Source organism: Globicephala melas, chromosome 14 (assembly GCF_963455315.2).
Source record: "Globicephala melas chromosome 14, mGloMel1.2, whole genome shotgun sequence".
Taxonomy (NCBI): domain Eukaryota; kingdom Metazoa; phylum Chordata; class Mammalia; order Artiodactyla; family Delphinidae; genus Globicephala; species Globicephala melas.
In genome coordinates, this window is record NC_083327.1 from 74,765,542 (window position 1) to 74,790,883 (window position 25,342).

General features: G+C 43.5%; 1 protein-coding gene across 3 annotated transcripts in view; it reads right to left on the reverse strand.

The window, feature by feature from the left end:
* Positions 1-7,403: 7,403 nt before the first annotated feature.
* The window catches only part of SYNE1 (spectrin repeat containing nuclear envelope protein 1), a 457,576-nt gene continuing 439,637 nt past the window's right edge, over positions 7,404-25,342 (reverse strand). For all 3 annotated transcript variants that reach the window (XM_060283256.2, XM_060283254.1, XM_060283255.1), the window contains 8 exons: positions 24,800-24,926; positions 23,804-24,015; positions 22,040-22,240; positions 20,652-20,780; positions 18,900-19,112; positions 17,779-17,871; positions 16,325-16,383; positions 7,404-8,376 (listed from right to left, as the gene is read on the reverse strand). In XM_060283256.2, the coding sequence (XP_060139239.1) occupies positions 8,136-8,376; positions 16,325-16,383; positions 17,779-17,871; positions 18,900-19,112; positions 20,652-20,780; positions 22,040-22,240; positions 23,804-24,015; positions 24,800-24,926 (1,275 nt within the window). In that variant the 3' untranslated portion in view covers positions 7,404-8,135. The remainder of the gene's footprint in view (positions 8,377-16,324; positions 16,384-17,778; positions 17,872-18,899; positions 19,113-20,651; positions 20,781-22,039; positions 22,241-23,803; positions 24,016-24,799; positions 24,927-25,342) is intronic.

The following is a 25,342-nucleotide window of genomic DNA, read 5'->3' on the forward strand; positions in this document are numbered from 1 at the left end:
GATTGAGCCCAGGTATTTTGACTCCAGAGTCTCTGCTATACGTAGAACCTCTCTAATAAGACTTGGACAAAAAGGACTATATAAACGTCCAGATGCTTCGTGTTCTGCTATCAGTTTCCTATTCTGATCTCAGACTCCATGGGGGTGGGGGGAAGAGGAGGGACTGAGCCTCACTCCCAAGCCCGATTTTCGGGAGGAGAATCGGTCAGGAGGTTGTTCAGTAGGAGCAGAGAGCAAGGAAAATGTAAAGCAGCGTGAATCTCTGGCGCCTCTACCAGAGAGGCAAGGCACTAGCGGAAGCTGCCCGTGACTTCCGGTGTCCCCGCCCCCATCACTTCCTGCCATCAGGCTGTCCCTGATGGACTGGTTTCACCTGCCAGCAGAGTGACTCCTGGAGGTGGGAGGTCATTTAGGAAGTGGAGTTTTTTCCTGAACAAATGAGTTCCATTTGGAGGACGGCTCTCCCGGGAAGGCTCTTCTCTGGGGATTCGGCAAGTCCCCTGGTCCGGTGGCCCCCTCATCGCAAATCGGGGGCTTTCACCACTTTGCTCTCAGGTCCTGGAACCTGCAATAAATCCAGGATGACCACTTGGAGTGGGCTCAGCCATTAGGATTCTGCCACTTTCAATAGATGACCTGTCACCATTTATTTTGGGCATATCAAAAAAAAGTTTTTAATTAAAAAGCAAATCAAGTGTCTCCCCATGAAAGAACAGAAGTACCTTTTTCTTGTCTTTTAAAAGTAATATTATTAGTGCAGCAATTTGGATCTCAAAAATAAATCACGCAAGGGTTTGGGGGAGGGATAGTTAGGGAGTTTGGTATTGACATGTACACACTGCTATATTTAAAATAGATAACCAACAAGGACCTACTGTACCAGCACAGGGAACTCTGCTCGATATTCTAATAACCTAAATGGGAAAATAATTTGAAAAAGAATAGATACATGTATAATGTATGTATAAGTGAATCAATTTGCAGTATACCTGAAACTAACACAACATTGTTAATCCACTATACTCCAATATAAAATAAAATTTTTTAAAAATGGGGGCATATAATAGAAACCATTCTACATCGTTTTTTTAAAGAATATGTGGTAGACATCTTCCTCAATAAATATAGATTGGTCTCACTTTTTAAAAATAGTTGCATTATAGTTAACACTTTATATATGCACTATAATTTATTCAGCAAGCCCCGTGCTGACAGACATTTGGTTGCGAAAAACTAGTGATAACAGGCGGTATCCTTGTCTTGTTCCTGACTGGCACTGAGACAATTATCTATTTATTTGGAAAATGACAAAGTAGTTCCCTGCTTCACAGCAACTACATAAATAATTCCAGATAGATTATAGACCTACTCGCAGAAAGTACAAGCAAACATTTGCATAATCTTGGAGTGGAAAAGCCCATCTTAATATACACTATCCAGAATCTATAAAGGAAAAAGAACCTGTCAGATTTGATGACATAATAATTAAAACCTCCTGGACTTCCCTGGTGGCGCAGTGGTTGAGAATCTGCCTGCCAATGCAGGGGACATGGGTTCAAGCCCTGGTCTCGGAAGATCCCACATGCCGTGGAGCAACTAGGCCCGTGAGGCACAACTACTGAGCCTGCGCGTCTGGAGCCTGTGTTCCACAACAAGAGAGGCCACGATAGTGAGAGGGCCACGCACCGCGATGAAGAGTGGCCCCCGCTTGCCACAACTAGAGAAAGCCTGTGCACAGAAACGAAGACCCAACACAGCCAAAAATAAATATATAAAAAAAATTAAAACTTCTTGTGTGACTAAAGTCAAGACAAGTGATATGATGTACAGGGTTAATTTTCTAATATGCAAAGAGTTCCTTAGAAATAGCATAAAAAAGAAAAAACAGTGGAAAAATAGAGAATAAAACAGGCTTCACGCACAGGTAACACAACTGGAACAATCCTGTCATATAAACTGGTCATGGAAATGCACATTTTAAAAACAATGAGCTAATGTTGCCTCAACTGGGCAACATTTTAGAAAATGGATAACATCTATTCCAGACCTTCGGCACAAGGGAATCACCCAGAGAGCTTCAAACAGATACTGATACCCAGAGACCAATGATTTAATTGGTTTGGGGTAAGGCCTGGGGTTCTACATTTTTAAACGCCCCCTGAAAGATTTTAATGTACAGAATTTGAACATTAATAATTTGGGATGAATTCCCATAATTTGGAAGCCACTGCTCTAGATTTAGGGAGGGTCTGAGGAAAAGGGTTCTCTTCTCCATTATGGGTGGGACTGTAAATCATTAACCTTTTTAGAAAATAATCTGGCAGAATTTATTAAAGTTTAGAGTATACATACCTTTTTGATTCAGTAATTCCACCTTGAACAATGCAACTGGGGGAAATAAAAGCAGCACTACACAAAGACATGCATGCATATGCCTACAAGCATGATTAACGCAGCAGTGTTTAAACAGCAAAAACCTGGAAGGAAACAACTGTTGAAAAGAAGATACTGAGATGTCCAATGCAGAGGAGATAGACACATATGTATAGATATGTCTGCGGAGTATTGTTCGGTGAAAAATGCAAGTCACAGAACAATAAGAATAGATCCAGTTTTTAAAAACACATGTGTACACTGTTTGAATAAGAAAATCAAAAGGCATAGAAAAGTAACATCAAATTGGGAGATAATTGAGAGGGACGTAGGAAACGGTTGATTTTTCTTTAGAAAAGAAGAGAATCTTTTGTAATTAAAATACTTGATTTTTTTTAATAATTAGCCTTTAAAATAGACACATATAAAAAAGAGAAAGAAATGGGATTTTTCTTAAGAAGAATGAAAACTTGTAACAAAGTAACTAATATACTCTACTATACTTTATAGTGAATTAATAGTTATGTATACCATCTATTAATATTATTTATTATATAGCTTATATTTATATATAATTGCATATATCCATCATTACTAAACTCAGTTATACTATATACTGCTATAATTAAGACAGCAATGGAAAGATAGATCAAGAACACAAGATAGAGTCCAGAATAAAAATCCAGTTTTATATAGAAACCTATTATTCAATGAAGCTGACATTACAAGTCGGTGGGGAAGACTGTTTACATAGCACGCCACTGTGGCAGCTGGTCCCAAAACGAGGAAACCCAGGGCAGGCGGTGGCTCAGAAACCCAGCCCTAGAGCCCAAAGTGGCACGTCCTTAACAAGTTTCCAGGTGACTCTGATGCTGCCGATCTGGACCACACTGCGAACCACTGGGAACCACTGGTCTGGACGGACTGCTTTGTAGCATGACGCATCATGCCTACAGTTTCTGGTCAACCTGTAAAGCCCACGGGGAGGTGTGGTGTGGAGGTGGGGCGTGAGCTGTGCAGGTGGCTGGCGGTTGGGGTGGCTGCCTGAACTGTCCTCGATGTGGGCAGCTGTCTGGCAGCTTCACCTTCTGAGTCCAGCAACTGCTTCAAGAATGTCTCCTGCGGGGTGTAGGCCTGGGCTGGGAACGCACATCTGTGAGGCCCTCACGTGACCTCCTCTGGGAGATTCTGGATTTCTTCTCGACCACCTGTGGCATCAGATGCAGTCATCTGCTGCACGGCTGACAAAGGACTTTCTTCTCCTGATACAATTGGGCTTTTCACATTTGGTTATGATCCTGCTTCTGTATTAGGTAACAGGTTAAAAAAAAAATTGCAAGTCTGATTCATGTTACTGTGACCTTCATATTTTAGAAAGATTATATCCAAGTCCCACTGGCTTCCTCGGCTCCCCGGATTAAATGTTCCTCGTTGTTCAGCCTGGGTTACAGTGTATCGCCCTGGTTTTCATTAGCCATTTTCAACTTTCCAACTTCCTTAGCCTTTCAAGATGCTCCTGACTGACCACAGAGTTCAAGTGAGTTCCTCTGGTTCCCACCTTCTGCCCAATCACCAACAGAAACCCTCCCCCATCTGAGGAGCGCTCTGCTGCCCTGCAGAGAAGGCTGCTTAGCAGAGGCTGCCAGAAGTGCCCCCAGTTCCTTCACTTACTCACCTGAATGGGGGGGTCTCCTCCCCCAGGTGAGGCCCCTCCCCAGGTGAGGCTCCTCCCCCAGGTGAGGCCCCTCCCCCAGGTGAGGCCCCTCCCCCAGGTGAGGCTCCTCCCCCAGGTGAGGCTCCTCCCCCAGGTGAGGCCCCTCTGTGGCAGTCCCCAGTGGATTCCTGGTGGATATCTTAAAACTCTGAGGGAGAGGTTAGTGAGAAGCCAGGAACCGAAGACTAAAAGTCACTCCTTTTAAGTTGCATCATCTCTGGGTTACTTTAGGTACAACAATGGGCCATGGTTATCACAATATATTATTAAGTCTGAAACTGAAATGACCACTCTTGGTGAAACACCTGCTCTCAACACCCGAATTAACATCTTCGTGCTGCACGTGACTAAGCCAGAAAGTGAAGACCACTCCACCTGCCCCATTTCCACACTCTTCGAAAACGCATCCCTCTATAACGTCAGCCAGGTGACAAAAGTTAAAAGGAGGGGAAATTTGCTGACAGAAAATGAAGAGACTTAGCAGGTTTAATCTCCCTTTTCTCCTCTAAATTAGCGATTGTTTCGGTTTGTTCCCTTCAAGTGTCCGCATTATCCTTCACCCCAAGTTTCAGGACGTAATTGGTGGAGGAAAATACAGAGGCTCCTATACATCAAAGGCCCAGTGATGACGTTTTAATGGGTAATTAAACGGGAAGGGATGAGATCCCGGCTGAAACTTGACGCCGGAAGAGTTTCGAGCAGTTCCTGCCCCACCATGGTGGGCGTTCAATACATTCTTGTGATCTGAGTGGATGCCGCACTTCCCGGGCATTTCTGGTCCTATTCAGCATATCCTCTGAGAATATTTTACTTCCGTATGATTCCCTATGGGTACATTTGTGGATGGTGATGGTGGACTGGTGGGCAGGGGCAGAGAACCCAGCTACTGGGCCTGCTTTCAGGTCCATGCAGACCCGCTGGAGACCCTGCTTTTCTAGCCATGATCGGCTCTCATAAATCAATTCGCTCCACATTTCTTTGCTTTATGATCTCTTAAGTGGCTTGCCAATAAAATTTTGTAGCTCTAATTTTTTAATATTTGGCCCCAGGGTATGGGCTGTAAACCTGCCTACCCCAACTTGCCTTTTGACAGTAGATCTCAGCTCTCGGCTTCCTGAACTACCCATCCTAGCCTTTTGAAGGCATCTCTTCTCATTTCTCACAAAAACAAGGGAAGCTGCCGCCCCGCCATTTTCCAGGAGGCAACATTCCTGCTCCCCGGGCGTAGTTTCCACAAAAACCTTTCACTCCTCCCTGGACTCTTTAGTAAATCATTACTTTTAGTTTCCAACTCTTTTTTTTTTTTTTCTCTCCATCCTAGCTTTATGGATTTTCTCTTTCCTCAGCTTCTCTAATGTTTTTTGTTTGCTTGTGCAAATCTCATTACCAAGGTATTATTAATCCTACCCTTCGTCTCTTCGCCCTTCCTCACCCAGCACTCTCTGAGGACATCACTCCCTATCTCCAGGCCACAGCAGGGCTCCGGACAGCCCTTACCCGGAAGTGAGGGCCTTTTAAACAGCCATCAGTGTCCTTTTAGCCTCTGATTATTCTTTCAAACCCCCCTCCTCGTCCACAAAGCCTCTGTTGACCACAATCTCTCTCTGTTGCCTGGGAAGCTGCAGGCACAGGCGAGGATGCTCCTAGTGGTACCGTGTCCCTTCCCTCATGAGGCACAGGAGACTGTGTGAGCTCTAGACAGAAACCCTAGTCTCTTCTGTGGCTGGCTCGGTCCTCGCTAGACTTGTGTGTTATCATCTGGGGAAAGCCAGTATCTCATGGCTTTAATGCTTACACTCACCGGGGCTTCCTACTTCTGTCCTGTTCCAATGTTCTTTTGTTTAAGTCCTCAAAAAATTTAATAGAAATGCACGTGATGCCTTCTGTTGAGTGTTTCACAGGGGTTTTAGAAAGGCACAAATGGGACTCTAAGAGTTTTTCCTAATCAAAGCCGCGCTGTTTTCTCAGCCACACTTAACATTTAATTTTTCAGTGATGGGAAATGCATAGTCAGTTAATTGCCACGTGGAGAAGTGGCTCTGAAGTGTCCTTGTGCTGGCCTCCACCAGGACCGATGTCTCATTGTGCGGCGGCTTCCGTAACATGGCAATGTGTGTCTCTTGAAGGGCTGGATTGCTCTAGAAGCAAGACCAGGACCTCCAGGTATTTGGAGCCGGGGTGACAGGGAAGCGAGGGAAGAGCCAGGCCTGAAGAGGGCCCATCTCAGATGAGGGTGCAGGGCATCCTTCAACTCCAGTCTCCACCACTGCTCACAGCCTTTCCAGAAGCAGGAAGACGGGAAACGTTACACACAGGTTTGTCGTCTTTAGAAAAGAACATCAACTCTGATCTTCCCTGAGCAGATTGACTTAGAAGGTCTGCAGTGAGTCCAGAAATCAGAAAGCTTAAACAACCTCGAGACACTTGGCTGGGAACGCACTCAGGCTATGAACATCATGGAAACTATGGAAGGCAGTTCCAGGTAATTCTGAGTACCCCAGTTTGGTTTAAATTCTCAATTTAGAGCAGGATTTGTAAACTAAATACCTCCGGGAGTTAGGCTGGTAGAGGCGATGAGAGAAGCTGATAGGATAGTCATGCAAATGTAGTTAACTGTCTCCTATTCTTCAAGGAACAGCCGCCATGTCACTCCAGCAATTACTGTCACATGGGAATGTGTGTCCAGGACACATGAGTTTTCCATTCTCAAGAGAAACCTGAAACGTGGACTTTATATAAATCCTCTCCCTCCAATTATTAAATGGTGGATTAAAATGCCACGAGCGCCAAACAATTCCATGAGGGGCCCTAGCTGGCAAGATCGGAGGGACAGAATAAAATCTGATTGTAGTTGGACTCGAATGATTGACTACAATTGTATTTCCTCTGCTAGACAACGAAAACAGAAGATTTTGGAGCAAAGAAGGGACCTGACCAGAAGAATGCTTCAGGGGTATTCACATGGCTTTTTGGTACCCTTGGGATGGAGTGGAGAAGGGGCCTCAGTCAGGAGATTATAGGAGGTTCTTCCAATTGTGCAATGAGAACAGAAAAGAAAGGAGAATACGAAAGATGCTGGGAAGCAAGAGTCTGTGAGATGTGACTGGCTGTGGAAGGAGAAGGAAGAAGGAATCATCCGGAGTCCTCTATGTCTAATATACACTACCTCTATTCATCCTTTTCCTTTAATATATGCTTATGTTTTAGCTTCATTTATTCCACCAAAAATGATCATTTAGGTTGCGTTCTGATAAGTGCCTGCTTAATAGGGAAATTTAGAATCATTTCTTTAGGGAGAAAAAAAGCACAGACAAAATATTTCATAATCTCTATAATAAATGCAAAGAAATGGATACAAACAAAATGTGGCTTTAGCAAACTGTACATACATAAATATCATTTTTTTACTATAACATTCGACTTTTTTTTCCACATAAAGCCTCCCATGATTTTATTACATCCAATTTTTCTTTATACCTTTAAAAAAAGTGCCTTTTAGATTTACAGCATGTGCTTCTAAAGCAAGGTTAGAACATCATGCCCCAAAGAAAAACAAGGTAAAAAAGCTGTCACATAAGCTCTTAAAAACCGTATGTTACAAGGTTCTCAAAGCTCTTCAGCACTGGTTGACGCGTAGATTGTTGGATGCCGACATGGTGCTCAGGTAGCATCGTTTATGGAGGGGACGGAGCGCACTGTGGGGAAGCTGCCCACATGGTCTCTCGAAGTCCCTGGGTGTGCACAGGATGCACCAAAGGCCCAGAGGTCACTTGTCCAGGCGACAGTGGAGGTCCTGAATCTCTTTAGTGCTGAGGCTCAGTTTCACACAGAATATCTTCCAAACCTTCTGCATCTACTTGCTCGCTTCCTGTCACTGTTTATCATCACCTCCGAAGCCGTGATGTGCACGCAGGGGATACGGAGGGGCGCTACAGCTGCCGCACCGAGGGCATCCGCCGAGATTCAGGTCCTCTCTTTGCTAGTCTGGGATCGCCCTTGGCCGAATCTCCTCATGCTACCAGCACTGCTGCAGATGGCATTGCCTGGCTCAGAGCGGAGGAGGGCCATTTGTGTATCTGAGCATGGGGTGGAATGATCGGGCAAAATTGTTGGAGAGGGCGCAACTGTAGTCCTCCTGTGACATTGGTACTAGGCAGGCGAGCCCAATGAGGAACAGCAGGAGAAGCTGAAGAGGAAGAGCCGCTCGGAGGACTCTGAACAGGAAGGCTCGGCCGGACCGGGCTGGCCGAGGCTCAGAAAGGGAGGAATCGGAGCCACCTTTTATGGACCTGAGAGAAGAATCGACATCAATGACTCAAATATCTCAAATGCTGGATGGACGCTGCTTTATGCTTCCTCACCTTCCTGGAAGCTAAAGGGTCAGGCTGAACACAGCCCAACCTGGCAACTAGTTGCCAGTAAACCCAGGTCATCTCCCCACCACCAAAGGAAGCGCTGTCTGGAAAATGCACTGATGAAAAATCGACATTTAGTCAACTAAAGGTAACTAATTGGGTTCAAATTCCACCCCGTAATTTGGTAAAACATTTTCCATCAACAAAGAAAACTGCTCCACACACACTCTACCAGCATAAATGAAGTACATCCGGGATCATTAAAATGTGGGTGTTTGATGCAGTACGTTTTTGGTTTAAGAATATCAGGCAAAATTAGTTGCTGTCGGGACGATACAAGGCATCCCTCCCATCTAGCCGTCCTGGATGTGCCAAGGTCCATGCAGCAAGACAAGAACAGCTGCGGTCATTTTGCACAGACCCACAGAGTTGAATTATTCTTAGCGTTTACCCTGGTTTCATCTTGCACTGAATCAGCAACTGGCCCTGACATTAGTGGGTTCCAAAGCTGTAAGAACAAGGATGACAGTGGAGCCAGTCTACAGATCCCTGGTGCTGAATGACACCCATTCCAGGCTGACTCTTCTATCCCTAGCTCTGTGAATTTGGGAAGTTCCAAGTTCTATCTACTTTAATTTCCGCATCTACGTTGAAACAGTGCCTTAGAGATGAACCATGAATTTCAGAATTCGTAAGGAAGACTGTCTGGGAAATGTTGAAAATGGAAGTAGGTTCTCAGTAGGGGGCACTGTTTTCTCTTTGTGGGCATCCATGAGTGTTTTGCTACTAGTGGAAAAGATGAGGAAAGCAATGTTATCTACAGGAGGAATTCTGTACATATACACACACACGCACAACACTGCAGAAGCAAAAAGAATACACGTACCAGTGGACCCACTGCCCCACACCTAGTAGGAATTCTCTAATGGTTTAATGGTAAGAACATTGAACGTGAGGCCACTGGAGAAATACGAAGGTGTGAAAACTGTACTGGTTACTCTGTACGTTTCTCTCATAAGAAAACACTATGTCTCCAGCTACGTTATTAGCCATTCATTTCTGAAGACAGATTACACTGGTATCAGCGAGGGATAAGGAGTGACACCAAAGAAAATAAATGTTAAAATAAAAAACAGACATAATCCCCTTAAAAGGCAACAGAGGGACGACTCAAAACTCTTTCATTAAACTACCAAGAAATATGTGAGACGAACAGACTAGACTGGCCCCGAGAAGCCCTGAGCAGCAGCGTACCATACTATTTCTACTACAGCTCGAAGTGTGATGAAAAAACAAATCCCTGGCCTGAACTGGGACTGTGTTTTTCTGGTCTACAAACCTTGAACAGCTCACTTCACCTCTATGCTACAAGCTCTTCTTCAAATCCTTCAAATTAGACTAAACGGTCTTCCAACTTGCAAGTTCTGTTTATACATTTTACATCTTCTACTGATTGGTCAGTGTGAAGAGTCTGCCAACTGGGAGGCCACAAGAGTTCAATCACCATCTAGTGGTCACACTGATTAACTGCCCTATGCTAAGACCAATGAGTTGTTCCCAAAGGGCTGAACAGGACAAACTGTATATTTTGTGACGATATATTAAAGTATAAAAGAAGTTATGTCACACACCTGTTAAATAGAAACTTCTCTAGTTCACCTAATTGTAAAATATTTGTGTTGAGATAAGGCCTGAGAGAGTATCTAATCCATCTTTACTTCTGTAGGTAAAGAGCTAAGGAGAGTTCACATTTGATCCTCTAACTGCTGGGCCACAAAAGCATTTGTCTTGGGTTCTCTCACTTAATTTCCACAACAGTCCTCAGTGTGCCTGTCACCTTCATCTTAGAGCCGATGTAAATGAGGTACAGAAAAGTAAGGGAACCAGCTCCAGGTTATACAGCTAGCAAGGGGCAAATGAAGATTTCAGCTCTGGTATTTTAACTCCCAGAACTTGAGCTTTATAATAGAGTAAACTGGCCCCAAATCCACCACTAAAGGAAGAGCTCTAGCAGGAACTCAGGGCTCCAGAGTCCCCGCCTACTGTGCTCTCCGTTATGTTTTGTTGTTTGGTGACATAGATGAAGGGCATCCAGGTCATATTTATGTCACACGTATCTCACATATAGAAGCAAAGAAGACAATACTTGTATCCTAAAATACTGGAAGGTGAGTGGTTTCCTCATGTCTAAAATAAAGGCCTCTAACCATAAGGCTTTGCAGTATGACACAGATCATCAAGTCAGAATATGGATACGAGGGCATTTTGTTTTGAGGCAGTTGTACAATCGTGGGAAAGTAATTTAGTCTCTCTGGCCTTCAGTTTTCTCCTTTGAAAAGATGAAGATGCATTAACAGCATAAAATCGTTTTGGTTCTAACAATTTATGAATTCAGCAGTTTAAGTGTCTGGAGAAGGAAGGGATAGTTACCCATGAGCTCTGGATTGAATCTTCCTTCAATACGTCTTTTGCTTGACCTGAATATATGCCCTGGAAAACAATCCTCTCCACCTGTCACCTGTCTGAGTCATAACAGAAGCACAAAAGAGAGCTCCACGTTTCTTTATTATTTGGTGTTTAAATAAAACAAGGGAGATTTCTAACGGACTCTTTTTCTTTAGGAGACACTTAAGGACATTAGTGATGGGCAGATTTATGCATATAATTGAAAGTAACAATCTGACTGACAGAGCTGAATAGCCCCTCTTTGTCAATTATTAGCTTCTTTGAACAATAAAGCCAAAGATCAAGGGCTACACACCGACTAGTCCACTCCTGAGAAAAGCTAGAAAGGTCACCGTCCTTGGAATACGGGCTCAGATGCTGCAGAGTCCGTCGAAGGACATGGCGCATTTAACGGCATCAGAGCATTCCGTATTAAAATTTAATTAGCGTGTGCTTTCTAATGTTGAAGAATGCCAACCTGGGGAGAAATAATGGGCTGAGATAGAGACAAAGAGAACACACAGTTCTTAGTGAGCTTCCATGCAGTTGACTGCTCTTGGAAATGTCCAACTGTTCTACTGAAAAAAAAATGCCACCCGCTTGGGGCAATTACCAAGGTTTCAATAAGCCCAAAGTTGCTTCCTCTTAGGGTAAACCTGTTCTAGAGTTTCTAGTACTAACAGGTTAATGATACCAAGTAAAAGGGTACTTTTAATATTTAATCTACGACCTAAAATCATGTAAGTTTCAAGTCTTGGGAAATTTGACAAGGGGAAGAACAAAGACATCTCACTGAGCCGTCACTCACCACTCTCCAATGGCCTTATTCCACAAATAGATGCAGCAGAGATGGTGTCGACAGAGAAAACTAAATGTGTGAACTTAGTTAAGGAACTTAATCAACGGAGATATTTCAGATAATCCTGTCCAGCAAAAACATGCTTATTCTCTACAAGTGAATATTTATTTTATTATCTTTCTCACTCCCCTCACTCATTCAAATTTGGGGGTAAATAATTGCCCAGGTGCTGTTTCATCTCTTTCCTAAAATACGTACAGTTGTGGGAGAAGGAGGCTATAGGGGAGGGGGCCGCACATACGAACACACCACAGGAAAGAAAGTCTGGCCAAGGGCTGTGAGAAGCCTGAAGAGTGTGCACGTGGAGTGTGACTCATCTCAAAAATTTTACATCATCAAGGAAATGAAATGAGTTAATTCTGTGCACACACCATTTATACAAATGAAAAGACACTTTCAATTCATTTTGCTACTTGTTAGCAAACACTGGCAGTAGAAGAACAGAAATTTTTTGTCAGGAAACATCAGGTTGTCTACGATCGTGTTGCCTGTTCCTGTGTGAATGGTCTTTATTCCCTGGAAATGTGGTTCAGAAGACAAATTCCCAGGATCCACTTAGGATTTGCCTCTCTTTATTCCAAGATGAACATTCTGGCTGGTCCTAAGCTATCTCAGGCAACCCATGGTAGCCCAAGCCCTGGAACTGTTGTTTAAAGTACCCCACCCATTAGGAGCCCTTTGGTCGGGAGGAGTGGTTAACAAGCTAGGATCCAGAGTCAGAGAGACCTGGGTTCCAATTCTACATCTTCACTCAGATGTAGAGAACAAACGTATGGACACCAAGGGGGGAAAGCGGCGGCGGGTGGTGGTGGTGGTGAGATGAACTGGGAGATTGGGATTGACATGTATACACTGATGTGTATAAAATGGATGACTAATAAGAACCTGCTGTATAAAAAAATAAATAAAATTGAATTAAAAAAAAATTCTACATCTTCATGCCACTAATCCCTGGTGTCCTTGTCTGTAAAATTGGGAATGAACACGTTGGGAGGGTTAAATGAGGTAACAGATACACAATGCTTAGCATGCTGCTTAGAACACGCTAAGTGCTAAATAAATGTCAGCAACTTATCATTCTTATTTATCTGTATTATTAAAGAAAGGGTGTGATGACTCATAACCTTAGGGATTTTGCTGGATTCAGCCTTTCCTTCCAAGGAAATATTCCTGATTTATAGCAGTGTTTTCAAAGAGGTGATGCATTTTCTAAGGTGTCTGACTTGGTCCCGGGAAAAACTGGGAATGCAGACCTCAAAATATAAAAGAAACATAGTGGAGCCTTACCCTATACCTGTCCTCAGCCCGGGTGTCCAGCCTGCCCCAGGGGCAAGGCTGTTTTAGGATGAGGTGCTTTGAGAACTTTGAATAAATAAATCCCCAGGGTGGAGTTTGACAGAAAAGACTTAGAAAAAAAATTCCACAAGAAACTGAATGGTGTTTAGAGTTAGGCCCTGGTGTACATGCAAAAACCCCACTGTGCCTGCTTAGATGTACTTGGCTCCCTTGAACACATTTTTAAATGAGGTCTTTTTTCCCTCCCTTTCAGTGTTTCAGCCAGTCATTTGCCACTTCTTATTCTGTCTCAGTTCTTTGTGCAGAAGGCACCAAAGACTAAAGATACCCAGAGAGGTTTTGCATTTTACGATTCTCAGCTTTGGAATGAAGTTATCAATTCCCTCTCTTCAGACTACAGAGCAGTTATTCCTTTGCTTTGCTGGAAATTGGAGTAAAATCTTCCCATTTGTGAACTTCAACTAATCTATAGTAGAATTTTGAAGAGTTATTGGCTATCAGGTTAGCCAATTTTAAGTCAAAAGTAGAGAAAAAGTATCAGCTGGGCCATCATAAACATTGCTTCAAAAAGCATGCACCTTAAATAAGTTTAATCTCAAAAACTGTGGATAGGGGCTTCCCTGGTGGCGCAGTGGTTGAGAGTCCGCCTGCCGATTCACGGGACACAGGTTCGTGCCCCGGTCCGGGAAGATCCCACATGTCGCGGAGCGGCTGGGCCCGTGAGCCATGGCTGCTGAGCCTGCGCGTCCGGAGCCTGTGCTCCGCAGCGGGAGAGGCCACAACAGTAAGAGGCCCGCGTACCGCAAAAAAAAAAAAAAATTGTGTATAGTTATTATGAACGTATACTTTCAGATGTTTTTCAAATGTTTAGAATTTTAAGGAGTCTTGGGAAGCTCCTTGTAATTGATTTAGGGGATCTCTAGATTATGACATATTGCAAGTTTTTTATGACAGGAACCATATTGTATTAGTTTTGTGGGCCCAGGGTCTACACATAGTAGGTGTTCTGTAAACACTGGCATCAATCCATATGTAGACTTAGAATATTATGTAAGAGAACACAGAACGGCAGCTGTAGAATCAATATGAAATATACAACAGGCAAGTAACTGATATTATTAATATTTGACTTTAAACCACTAAAAAAATATAAGAACCCTCCCTTCAAACTAATACCCAGTTTCTTTCAACTCAGCCTCTTTCCTCTCGGGAAGAATATATGCCTAAAATGTTCCCATTGCAGATCGCTGGGGTCAACATTCTCAACTGTTTGTGCTTTTGCAATAACCTTTCAAGTTTGCTGGACCAGTGCAAGATCAAACGCAAGGTCATCTCAAGTCTCAATGTAAAGGAACACCGTGACAGCCTGGATTGTGAGTGAAGTTAATTCTTTCCCAGCAGACTCTCCGTGTCATTGCCCACGTGGGCGCACCCCAAACAGAGGTGCCAAGGAGTTAAGAAGTCCAAGAATGTTCAACCACAACCCGTCTGCCAAGCTGTTTGCCGAAGTTGGCCATTCAGGTGAAGATCGTTTGTATTCCAGGTCCTGTAAGCAGCAAAGTGAACATCATGCTGTGTGCTCAGAAAGATGTTAATAACCAGTGCTGGACAGAGCGGAGCTGAAAGGCGCCTTGCGGATGTCACAGTGAGAACGTGGCTGTCCGAGCCGCAAAGCCCCATTAAGAGACAATATTGAAGCAGTTGGTGCCCTGAGAAACGAGGCCTTTGACATTTCAGAAGGCCGTGTGACTGTCTGAAAGAATCGGGGAAATCCGGGAACCGAGCTGTGGTTGCTATTGACATCGCATAACAACATAAGAGCTTTCTCCCTTCTCATCACCATCATTTATGTCAACCACAGAATGGCTCTCTGGTGTCCTTAAAGGAACGCTATGGGGACATGCCCCATCTCTGTTCACGGCACATCAGCAATTTGTGGTGAGCAGACGCACTACATAAAGCAGTGATCTGCCTATAGTACACGATGTCTTTTCTTGTCGGGGGCTAAGAAAAAAATCAGAGCACCTGGAGAAGCCCATCATTATCTTCAAAAATCCCTGTGACCTTTTCTCCATTCATGTTTCATTATTGATATTTTGTTATGGACAAAAAAAAAGCCCCACAAAATTGTCCTCAAACCAAACCAAAGGGAAAGAAAAAAAAAAAAAAAGCAAAACATCGTAGAGGGAAGCTTAAAACCAGAAATCACATCAAAATCCGTTCTGCATTACTGCAGCTGAGTGGAAACCAGATGCAAAGGCCAGCCCCTTCCTCACACAGCTGGAAAGCTAAAACTATGACTCAGGGCTTGTTTACACTTCTCATGCCCCACCCTCCTTCCAGGAATTGGGATTCCGGCTCAGTGGTGGTAAGTTTCCAGAGGGGCAAACTATTTTAACAGTGAACTGCTCATGATTGGAGTGAGGTAGCTGCTTCCAAGGACAGTATTTCCATTTTTAGAAAGTTGTCTGGGAAACATGAACTGATTAGTGGAAGGGCCAGGGAGCACAGACATCACACCGACAACGAAGAAGGCAAAGCACTGCTAACTGCAGAGACAGGGATTGTTGGAAGCCAGGCAGAAAGCAGAGTGGCAGCTGTGAGGCTCTCTGGAGGTCCCCGGGGGGGCGGGGGCACTGACTGCTCTTGTTTCCAGAGTGAAAAGAGCTCGCCAAGTGTCAGGAAGGTGAGTGACTGAGTGTGCTGGCCGGAGAGAAATTTTAGGATAAGCAGAAGAGAGAAGGGGCTTAGAAATTTTAAGTAATACCAAATTAGGACTTGCCATTTTGAGAATCCAAAACCCACAATCTGGATAAAACACAAAAATAAAATAAAAAGCTGGGGGTGTTAGTATATTTTATTCAGATGTGTGGGTTCTGGGAATGGTAAAATAATTCACTGATCTATTACCTGACTTATTGTAAAAGCTAGAAATAAAGAGGATGATAAAATTCTGCCATGAATCAAATTGCGCTGTGACATCAGTGATACCGAATCTTAACGAGCACACAGAATAAAAAACCATTGGATGAAGAGTCCCAGATGGCCTAGGCACAGTTAAACAAAATTTTGACGGGGTCCAAATATTTTACGCTCTGAGATTTTCTTGTACTTTCCACTTAGAAAAGTCTCTTCCAATTTATTAGGCAAGGGCATGGACCTAAATGAGTAGTTTCTCAACTACCCTGAGGCAGACCAGATACAGGCCTACCTACATTCTGGACAATTTTCATCATCCTCTTGGAGTTCTAGAACAGTGTGGAAACCAGGAGAATAAGGTACCTGCTATGTGGACTGTTGACAGAGGGTCCAGGCTGTGAGAGACTACATTTGCCTCGTGGCTGTTTGCAATGAACAGGGGTAAAGAAAGAAGAATGTTCAGTCCAGGCAAATAAAGACAAGCTACTGATGAAAATTAAACTAAAAGTTCAGCAAAGGAAATACAAATCAAATGAAATGATCAGTACCCATGAATCAAGGAAACTGGCTTTTCTTTTGTTGAAGAAGTGAAATCAATTTACATCTATATTATACATCATTGAAGAAACACGGCGGTTTGCGCATTCACACCACAATGGGTGTATTTCCCTCACTTTTCATGGTAGAAACACAAATGACTTCACACTAGCCAAAGATCTCTGTATATTTACTTATAATAAATATAAAATTCAATATGCCGTGCCATGTATTTCAAATACACCTTACGTATTTTTCATCTTCTAGAACAATATTAAAATTCTTGGTAGATTAAAAATAACGGCAGTGTGAGATTATTCTGTGTAGAGTGATGAAGACCCAACAAGTTAAGCACTCAAGTTAAATGAAGCCTAAAATTGGACTCGAAAAGCCAGTATTCCTTCACATTCTTAAACTAGGATCTATAGGAAACTAGTGAATGTAGTAAAAAACAATCCTAAAAAGATAATAACATTTATCAGCATAGAACTTAAGTGTTTATAACAAGAAAAGTACAAATGAAACCAATACTTCTAAAAACTAAGGAAAATGGAATGATAATAAAAATGAATATAATCATAAAGCCAGACCAAAAAAAGGAACAAAACGGAAAACAAGCTTCTAATTACACAGAGAAATCAAGGTAGAGAGGGTAGCAGGGGTCAAATTGGTCTTTTTCTCCTCATCGTGTGCCAGTGAGACAGCCCCCCGACAGGCCTGGCGGGTGAGTCACCTTGAGTTGTTGCCATTCTGGGGGCAATGCGATCGCCCCAAACCTTCAAGGCCACCTTCGGGAGTGTCTTTGCTTGAGGGTCAACAGAACCTCCATTTGTCTTATAAACTCAATGGTCTCATGAGATGCTTGCAGTTTTGTCCACCTCTGGCTGAGGCACCCTTTTAAGTGGAGCCTAATTTTTTTGGGTGGACTGTGGCGGAGGGGGTTTGAAGGGAGGGGCCACCAAAGGGACAAGGGAGCACTGCTCTAGAGATGGCCCTGCGAGCACGAAAACTAATCTGCCTCCCTGCATACCAACCAAACGCTGAACCTGATTCTTTTGAAAAACAGAACTGCTCTTTCCATTCCTGAGTACATGTGGGGAGGGTTTGAGGCAGGGCTGAGGAAACAGAGCTTCTCTGCATCACTGTGTGACAACCCCACGTTGTAGGGGGACTCCTGCTTTGCAAGGGGAGAGCCCGTGGACCCTGCGTGAGGTACCAAGACTCTCACGCCCCAGTGGTCCCTCCCGTGGGCCAACTGAAAATGACCAGTGGAAAGTTACCGTTTTCTGCCTGTTTGGGCTACTTCTTCCTGATGTAGGACTCACAGATCCTGAGGTGTCCAGTTCATCAGCAGAAGACCAGGAAGACAAATCCTACGTGGGAAATAGATTCTCTTAATGATTCCATGTCCCAGAGCCACGATGGCTTTGTGATCTGCAAGTACTTCCCACCCCATCCCTATCTATCCCTCAACCCATTCCCTGGGAAAAACAGAATCAGATGACCGCAGGAAGAACAGAACCTAATACTTCTGGTGCGTTGGGCTTTCCAGGTTGTGAGTCTGGCCCTTTTGGAAGATACAGGCGGAGCTTTGTTATTACTGGGCCGCTTGGAGTTTTATTATTTCTTAATGACATGGACGGGAGAATGGGTTGAAGTGAAGGGGGTAAAGGAATCTGCCTTACAGCTGCAGGGCGCTCAGGCGGGAGAGAAACCAAATCCTTTGCGTTAGAAACAAAAGATTGTCAGTCACCCAGGAGCCTGCCTTTTAGCATCAGAGAAACCGTATTGCTGCTGGTACCGCTGTTATTGTGAGTAGCTGGTTCTTTTGCCTGCAACATGTTTGTGTGTTCATAACAGATTTCACAATTGAACGTTTGCAATCTTACCTGCAAATGCATTTCTTAAAACCAACAATATTACCATGCAGTAAATTTAAAAATAAATAACAGATAAACAAATAAATAGATACACAAATAAAAGTGAACACTGAACATTTTGTATGATTTAACCGCCAGCTAAGGAGACTTCATACCTTCTAAGGTTTGAATATGAAACTCATATGCAACAATTTGTTGTGACCTACTCTCGCAGTGTTACTGAAAGCACATGAATTCTTAAATAAACTGGGTAAGATAAAATGCCACGGTAGTGGTGGTAATAGTGTTAGCAGTAACAATTACAGGAGGTTTTTTGGATGTAACAGAATCAAAAGTAGTGTCCTATTATAAAAGTTTTTGAGTTACTTTTTAATTTTGAGCCAGACTTAGAAGAGCAGTGATTGAGAGGGGACACTCTAGTCTCACAAGTACTACATTCAGAGTCTCTAAAATGGATAAAGATGATGCTTGTTTGGTCTCCTGTAGGACATGCTACACAATGACGTCTGTTGAGAGCTTACCTGCTGACTGCTTGACATGTCTAATAACTTCTCCAGCTCCTTGATATGATGACTGACCTCCTTCAGGAGAAGTTTGAGCCGATTTCCAATCACATGCACTTTTTCTTTGGCTTCTAAACAGTCTGTGCCTTCAGCGTTCACCAATAGTTGGCGAGACATGTCTTGCAGTGAGGCCACTTTGAGCTGGGATTCCAACAGCTCATGCCTTATTTGCTATGAATATCATAAGAAATATTTTTCTAAGAATTTTCAATAATTCGAGAAAGTTCCAAAGGTGCACAATGACATCACTTTAACTTAGTGGACAATTAGACCTGAGCATCAGAATGCTGTGCTCACACAAGGACGGATGCAGCAGCCCATGACATTTGGGAATCAGGGACCTCTGTTCCAATCCTGCCTCTGCCCAAATGTATCCTATAAGACCCCTGAATCTTTCTGATCTCAGTTTTCTCATTTGGTAAAATGATGACATTAATTCCTGCCGGGTCCACAGTAAGTATCACTGGAAGGTTCAAACTGGTGAATGTATGTTGAAGTATTTAAAATATAAAGTGTTATGCAAATGAGACATAAACTATTCTTTTAAAAAGAGAAGTAAAACATTAACATATAAATATAGAAAAACTCAAGTATGTGGAGGTATACTCAGATATCTCTTCAAGAGTTTTAAAAAGATATATGAGTGATTCATCACTCACAACTTAAGGTCTGAGGTCAAAAGTCTAGTAAAAATTCAGCGGCATAGCTATTTCCTCCTGGTTTCTAAGACCTTTATGATACTGAACTAAAAGCTGACAATTCTGTTAGGTCTGTGCGAGTGCTAAATGTTAAGAAACAGCATTTTAAAAATACAGAAAGTGACAAAATGCAAATCATTTTCTCCTAATGGAACTCAAATATGCTTCTTTATCTTCTATAAAATCACTTAAGCACACTGTACATTATATTGTCCAAAGTTCTTTTTATAAGAATCTATACAGAAATCCTGTAAATTTCCTTTTGAATTTAATACTAGAAAAAGTTTCTTGCTCCTTGAGAATTGGTTTGTTTCCTTTTTGTCAGGTAATAAAAATCATTTAACTTTTCACGTTTCCCTTGTTGTCTTAGCTTTCAGAAAACTTGGTGCTCAGGTTAGCGTTGAATTCGTATACTTAATTCTTCTTAAGAAGTCTTAACGGTCTCTATTCTAATTCCTTTAATTATCAGCCACCCAATATATTCTTGGGATGTAGATTCAACACATACAGTTTAAATTAAAAACAAATGTAGGGCTTCCCTGGTGGCGCAGTGGTTGAGAGTCCGCCTGCTAATGCAGGGGATACGGGTTCGTGCCCCGGTCTGGGAATATCCCACATGCCGCGGAGCGGCTGGGCCCGTGAGCCATGGCCGCTGAGCCTGCGCGTCCGGAGCCTGTGCTCTGCAACGGGAGAGGCCACAACAGTGAGAGGCCCGCGTACCGCAGAAAAACAAAGAAACAAACAAACAAAAAAAAACAAATGTAATCTGCCAAAGAGCTGCCTTGATAAAAACAAGCTAATTAAGATGAAGACCGTCTGAGATTTTTAGATGAGCAATGGCTTTAGAACCAGATTCTAAACCTAATAGATATCATCTTCTATGTACATGTTTGCTTCACAGAGATGGGAAATCATGAGGGGTAAAGAAAGACTAAGAGATTATAATGTAAAAAGTAAATAAGTAGTACCAACTATAACATAACCAGATGCTGTCCAAGTCCACACGTCTTACCGTAAGCTGTTTGAGATGGTCCTGAAGTATCTCTGCATCAAGGTTAGAATCAACCGGCACGATTTCATTTTTCCTTCTGTCAATGTTCTCAAGCATAAGAAGCAAACCATGACTCATTTCATGGAAATCCTAAAAAAAACATGGAGCGTAAAATCATTTTGAATGAGATATTTTTCTTTCCCTCATAGCTTAAATATCCATGCTTTACAATTCCTACCGTTGGTTTTAAGATCTTATACACAACTCCTTTCTAAGGAAGGCACTAGAGCTGTCGTAATTATCTGAGTTCATGCTCTTACCAAAAGCATCTAATTTATTACTCGAGGGAAAAACTAGACATAAGGAAAATTGGCATCAAAATGCTTTATTTCTAGGGCTATAATACTACGTAGAGGGAAGCAGCTCTGCTCCTTCATCTTCCTCCTGTATTCAAATCTTCCCATCATTGAAGGCCTAAATTCAATCCCATCTCTCCACGCGTCCAAGTGTTCATTTATTCAAGGTATAGTTACAGAAGATCTCCAACGTGGGAGGCGCTGTACTGGGAGGCAGGGCAGGGGTGAAACCACAGCTTGGGTACCTGCTTTCAAGGAGCTGTTATTACTCCTGGGGCACCTATAATCCTGGGAAACAGGCTTCCCATCCTGCTCAGATTATAACCCAAACTCCTGGCCAGGACCCACCAAGCCCTGCATGATCTGCTTCCTGACCACCTCCCAGATCTTTCTCATCCCTTCCTTCCTCTCTGACTACTCTCTGATCACACTGGCCTTTCTTCTGTCTTTGAAGACACTAAGTCCTTTCCTGCTTCTGGGACTTGCCATCTGCTTGACCTCCTTCATGGCAACATCTTTCCAAGAATCAGCTCAAACATCCATAGAACTTCCCCAGTCACCTTTGCAAAGTGCTTTTTTTGTTACCCTTATCATCAACATCTGTAATTAGCTTGGTTAAACATTTATTTGCATTTTTATTGTCTGTCTTCCCCAACAAAAGCAGAGGCTGGGCTGTATCCTGCCTGCCTAGTGCAGTATCTGTAAACACCTGGCAAATAATTGTGGTCTGAATGGATGAGTAAATATTTGTAATGCTCACTTGGATGTCCAAGAAATGTCCTTCTATGTGCTCAGAAAATACTGAATAAAGAATGAGTCGAAGGAGGAATGGTGAGGCTGAGATAAATGTGTGGGAATAGTCTCTTTGAACTCCTGGTCACAAGTACAAATTCTCCAGTAAAATGAAAACTTTGGGCACAAAGTTATCTCACTCAAATACTGACTTTGGAGAGTAACTGCATCCCCCTAGTGATCTGGATAAATCGAGTCACAGACTCAGCTACACTGGAAATGTTTGACTTCAGAGCATGGCCGGCCCAAAGCCCCACAGACCTGACACTGCATCAGCGCGTCCTGGAGGAGGCCCCGCCATTCCTCCAGCAGGGAGCACACGCGGTCCCAGCGGCCATTCATCTGGGACAAGCGACCCTGCAGATCCTGGCTCTCCTCACTGCCAGTCTGAGTGAACTCGGAGCTGCACAGGTTGATGGAGAGGATGATGGCCTTGTGGTGGTCCACAGCTTTCTGGAGCTCCTGCAAAGAGAAAGGAGAACAATCAAACAAGGAAAATAACAATAAAAATACTAAAGAAAAATAGTCTAAGACCTTTGGACATGCTTCACCCAAATTAAAAGATCCATTAATTAACACCGGCCTTAGCAGGATGGCTGGATGATACAGTGGGTGCACACCATTGGGAACCACACTGTAGCTAAAAGAGATGGATCAGATGTGTACTTGACGATGCGAATGAATCTTCAGAAAATATGGTATAAAGTGAAAGAGAAACAGATTTATATGGGTGACAAAACAGCATTTATGTAATTTAAAACACATGTGCACACACAAATCCACATTTTTCATGAATATATATGGAAAAAGAATATGTGTTAAAATTTCAGAATGGTTGCCATGGGTTTGAGGAATTGGGATTAAGAAACAGTGGGGGAAGGCTTCCCTGGTGGCACAGTGGTTGAGAGTCCGCCTGCTGATGCAGGGGATGTGGGTTTGTGCCCTGGTCCAGGAAGATCCCACATGCCGCGGAGCGCCTGGGCCCGTGAGTGAGCCATGGCCGCTGAGCCTGCGCGTCCGGAGCCTGTGCTCCGCAACGGGAGAGGCCACGGCAGTGAGAGGCCCGTGTATGGCAAAAAAAAAAAAAGAAGTTTGAGCATCTGTGGGGAAGACTCATTTCACTGTTTGAAAATTTAAAACAAAACAACTAAAACAAGGCAGAAATACAGCACCCCAAAAGAAACAGCATACAGAGAAACCAGGGAGAAACAAAGGCAGTTAATCCTTGAGCCTGGAGGGCCCGGTAGCCCTCCTCTTCTGAGGAAGAGCACAGCTTGACGTTCTCCAAACAAAAAGGCAGGACCAAGAGACCTATTAAGAAGAAACTGAGCTCTCCATCCATAGTATGTTTACAAAAGTCTCCACGTATCAATGCATTTCAACAGCTGGGCTGAGAAGGATTTTTAAGATCTAGAGAGGGAGTTAAAAGAGGTTATCTTGTGTACTACGCCCGTCCAGGTCAAAATCAAATGCAAACGTTAGGTGTTCTACTGCGATGACTCCACGGGTTTTGTTTGCTTGGATTCATTTCACCGAAAATTGCTTCTGCCACTATTATAATCTATTTCAGAAGTTCTGCTGATTCCAGAATGTCAAGTGGCTTCCTTGGGTCTCCATAAACTCACACGTATACGATCTGGGAGGGGACTCCTCTCCAGCTCTAGATATAGACTTGTAGGACCCTGGACATAGCTGTATTTCCTTTAAAAGAGGTTAATTAGGTCCCAGAGGTACCTGGATGTTTCATGAAACTTTAATTGGTCATTTCTTACCTACCAATTCATTAAATCATGACTATTTTCATGGGGCTGGTTCTGCAACGCTGTCCAGCTCTCAACCCTTCCAAGCCTTCCTATAAACACTCTGATCTGGGGTGGCTGGGGAAGCGTTCGTGTCCGTTTGTGCTGAACATTCCCCCGCTGCTGTGTGGCTGCACAACAGGCCAGGGCTAGTGGTTTCATCTGACCGGGCACGCCACGTGGCAGCGTTCTGTTCAGCGCTGCGGGAAAGGCCAAGGGTAGCTACCTTGAGTTTTTTGATCTGAAGCGCGATGGGCTGGATATCAGTGCTGCGCTGCCGGCGCTGAAGCTGTTCCAGGTCCTCCTCCGTCTCCTGCAGCCAGGTCAGCACGCGGCTCAGGTCCGAGTGAAACTGCTGCCACCTCTGGGGATTCTGTTTCCTCCTCAGCTCCTTGCTCAGGGCCTGCGCCTGGAGGAGCTCCCAGCGGTCAATCACACCTGGCAAGACAGCACACGCACAGGATAGCGAGGGATCATCCTCCACGGAGAACGTTTAGGAAGTGTTTGAAACCTACATGAGTGGCTAACTTTAAAACAGCAACAGAAAGAAAGTAATGCCTCTGGGCATTTCTGTTGCCGTCAGCTGTAAATAACAGTATGGTGGGGCTTCCCTGGTGGCGCAGTGGTTGAGAGTCCACCTGCCGATGCAGGGGATGCGGGTTCGTGTCCCGGTCCGGGAAGATCCCACATGCCGCGGAGCGGCTGGGCCCGTGAGCCATGGCCGCTGAGCCTGCGCGTCTGGAGCCTGTGCTCCGCAACGGGAGGGGCCACAACGGTGAGAGGCCCGCATACCGCAAAAAAAAAACAAAAAAAACAAACAAAAAGAACAGTATGGTGGCTGTGTTTTTTCTATCTGCATTTTTAATGATAATGGAGAAAACATATTAACTACCTAAGATTTAACATTGTAAGGAGCTTTAAGAAGTAATAAGCATGAAAGTGGGTGAAGATAACATTCAACTCTTGGTTTCCTTCTGCAGGAAAGCTCTGAGAGTGTACAGAGCACACACAGAAGATTCCTGACTAGTGATTAGAGACGGTGCCTTAAAATACATGGGACATGGGAAAAAAACCACTGTGATTATTTTCACCTCCCGCTCTGTCCCCAGAGATCATTGTAACATGGAGGAAAGTTCTCAGGATAGACCAGTGTAGAATGAGGTCAGTGGCACAGTGGAACTCGGGGGCAACGAGGTGCTTCGAGATCTTCTATTTCACTCACCAGCTGTTTGGGTTTCGGTGCTATTCAGGTTAACAAAGCCTGGAAAATGCTCCTCTTCCTCTGTCAGTTTGTGTTCCAGTCTTTTCACTGAGTCTATACTGCCGCTGCATTCACCCAGCAGTTTCATCTGTTTAGATACAGAAAAGAGGTCCCCCGTCACAAAATACTCAAATTGTCATGAGTGCAAGAACTCCTGGAGAAAATATCTTTGGAGTTCCTCAAAAAGGGCAGTAGCTGTGCGCTACTTCTCTATAAAGGGTAACCCACTCTGCTGAAAACAAAAAAGTCAAGTTCAAAAACATGCTTCTTAAACATGTGACACATTCATGTTTACATAAAGCAATGCCTTGAAGATATACTTGGCACACGTGGTTTTGCATAAGTCTCCAAAATTTCTTTTAAAATTTATGAATCAAAACAGACTAAACCGATCTGGGATTTAACACTCAGAGCCCCTAGCTGGCAATACAATATATAGTTTTTGGCAAGCTGCCCTTTTTCTTCAACTGAAGGGCGGGAAGAGTAATATTACCACAAATCTCA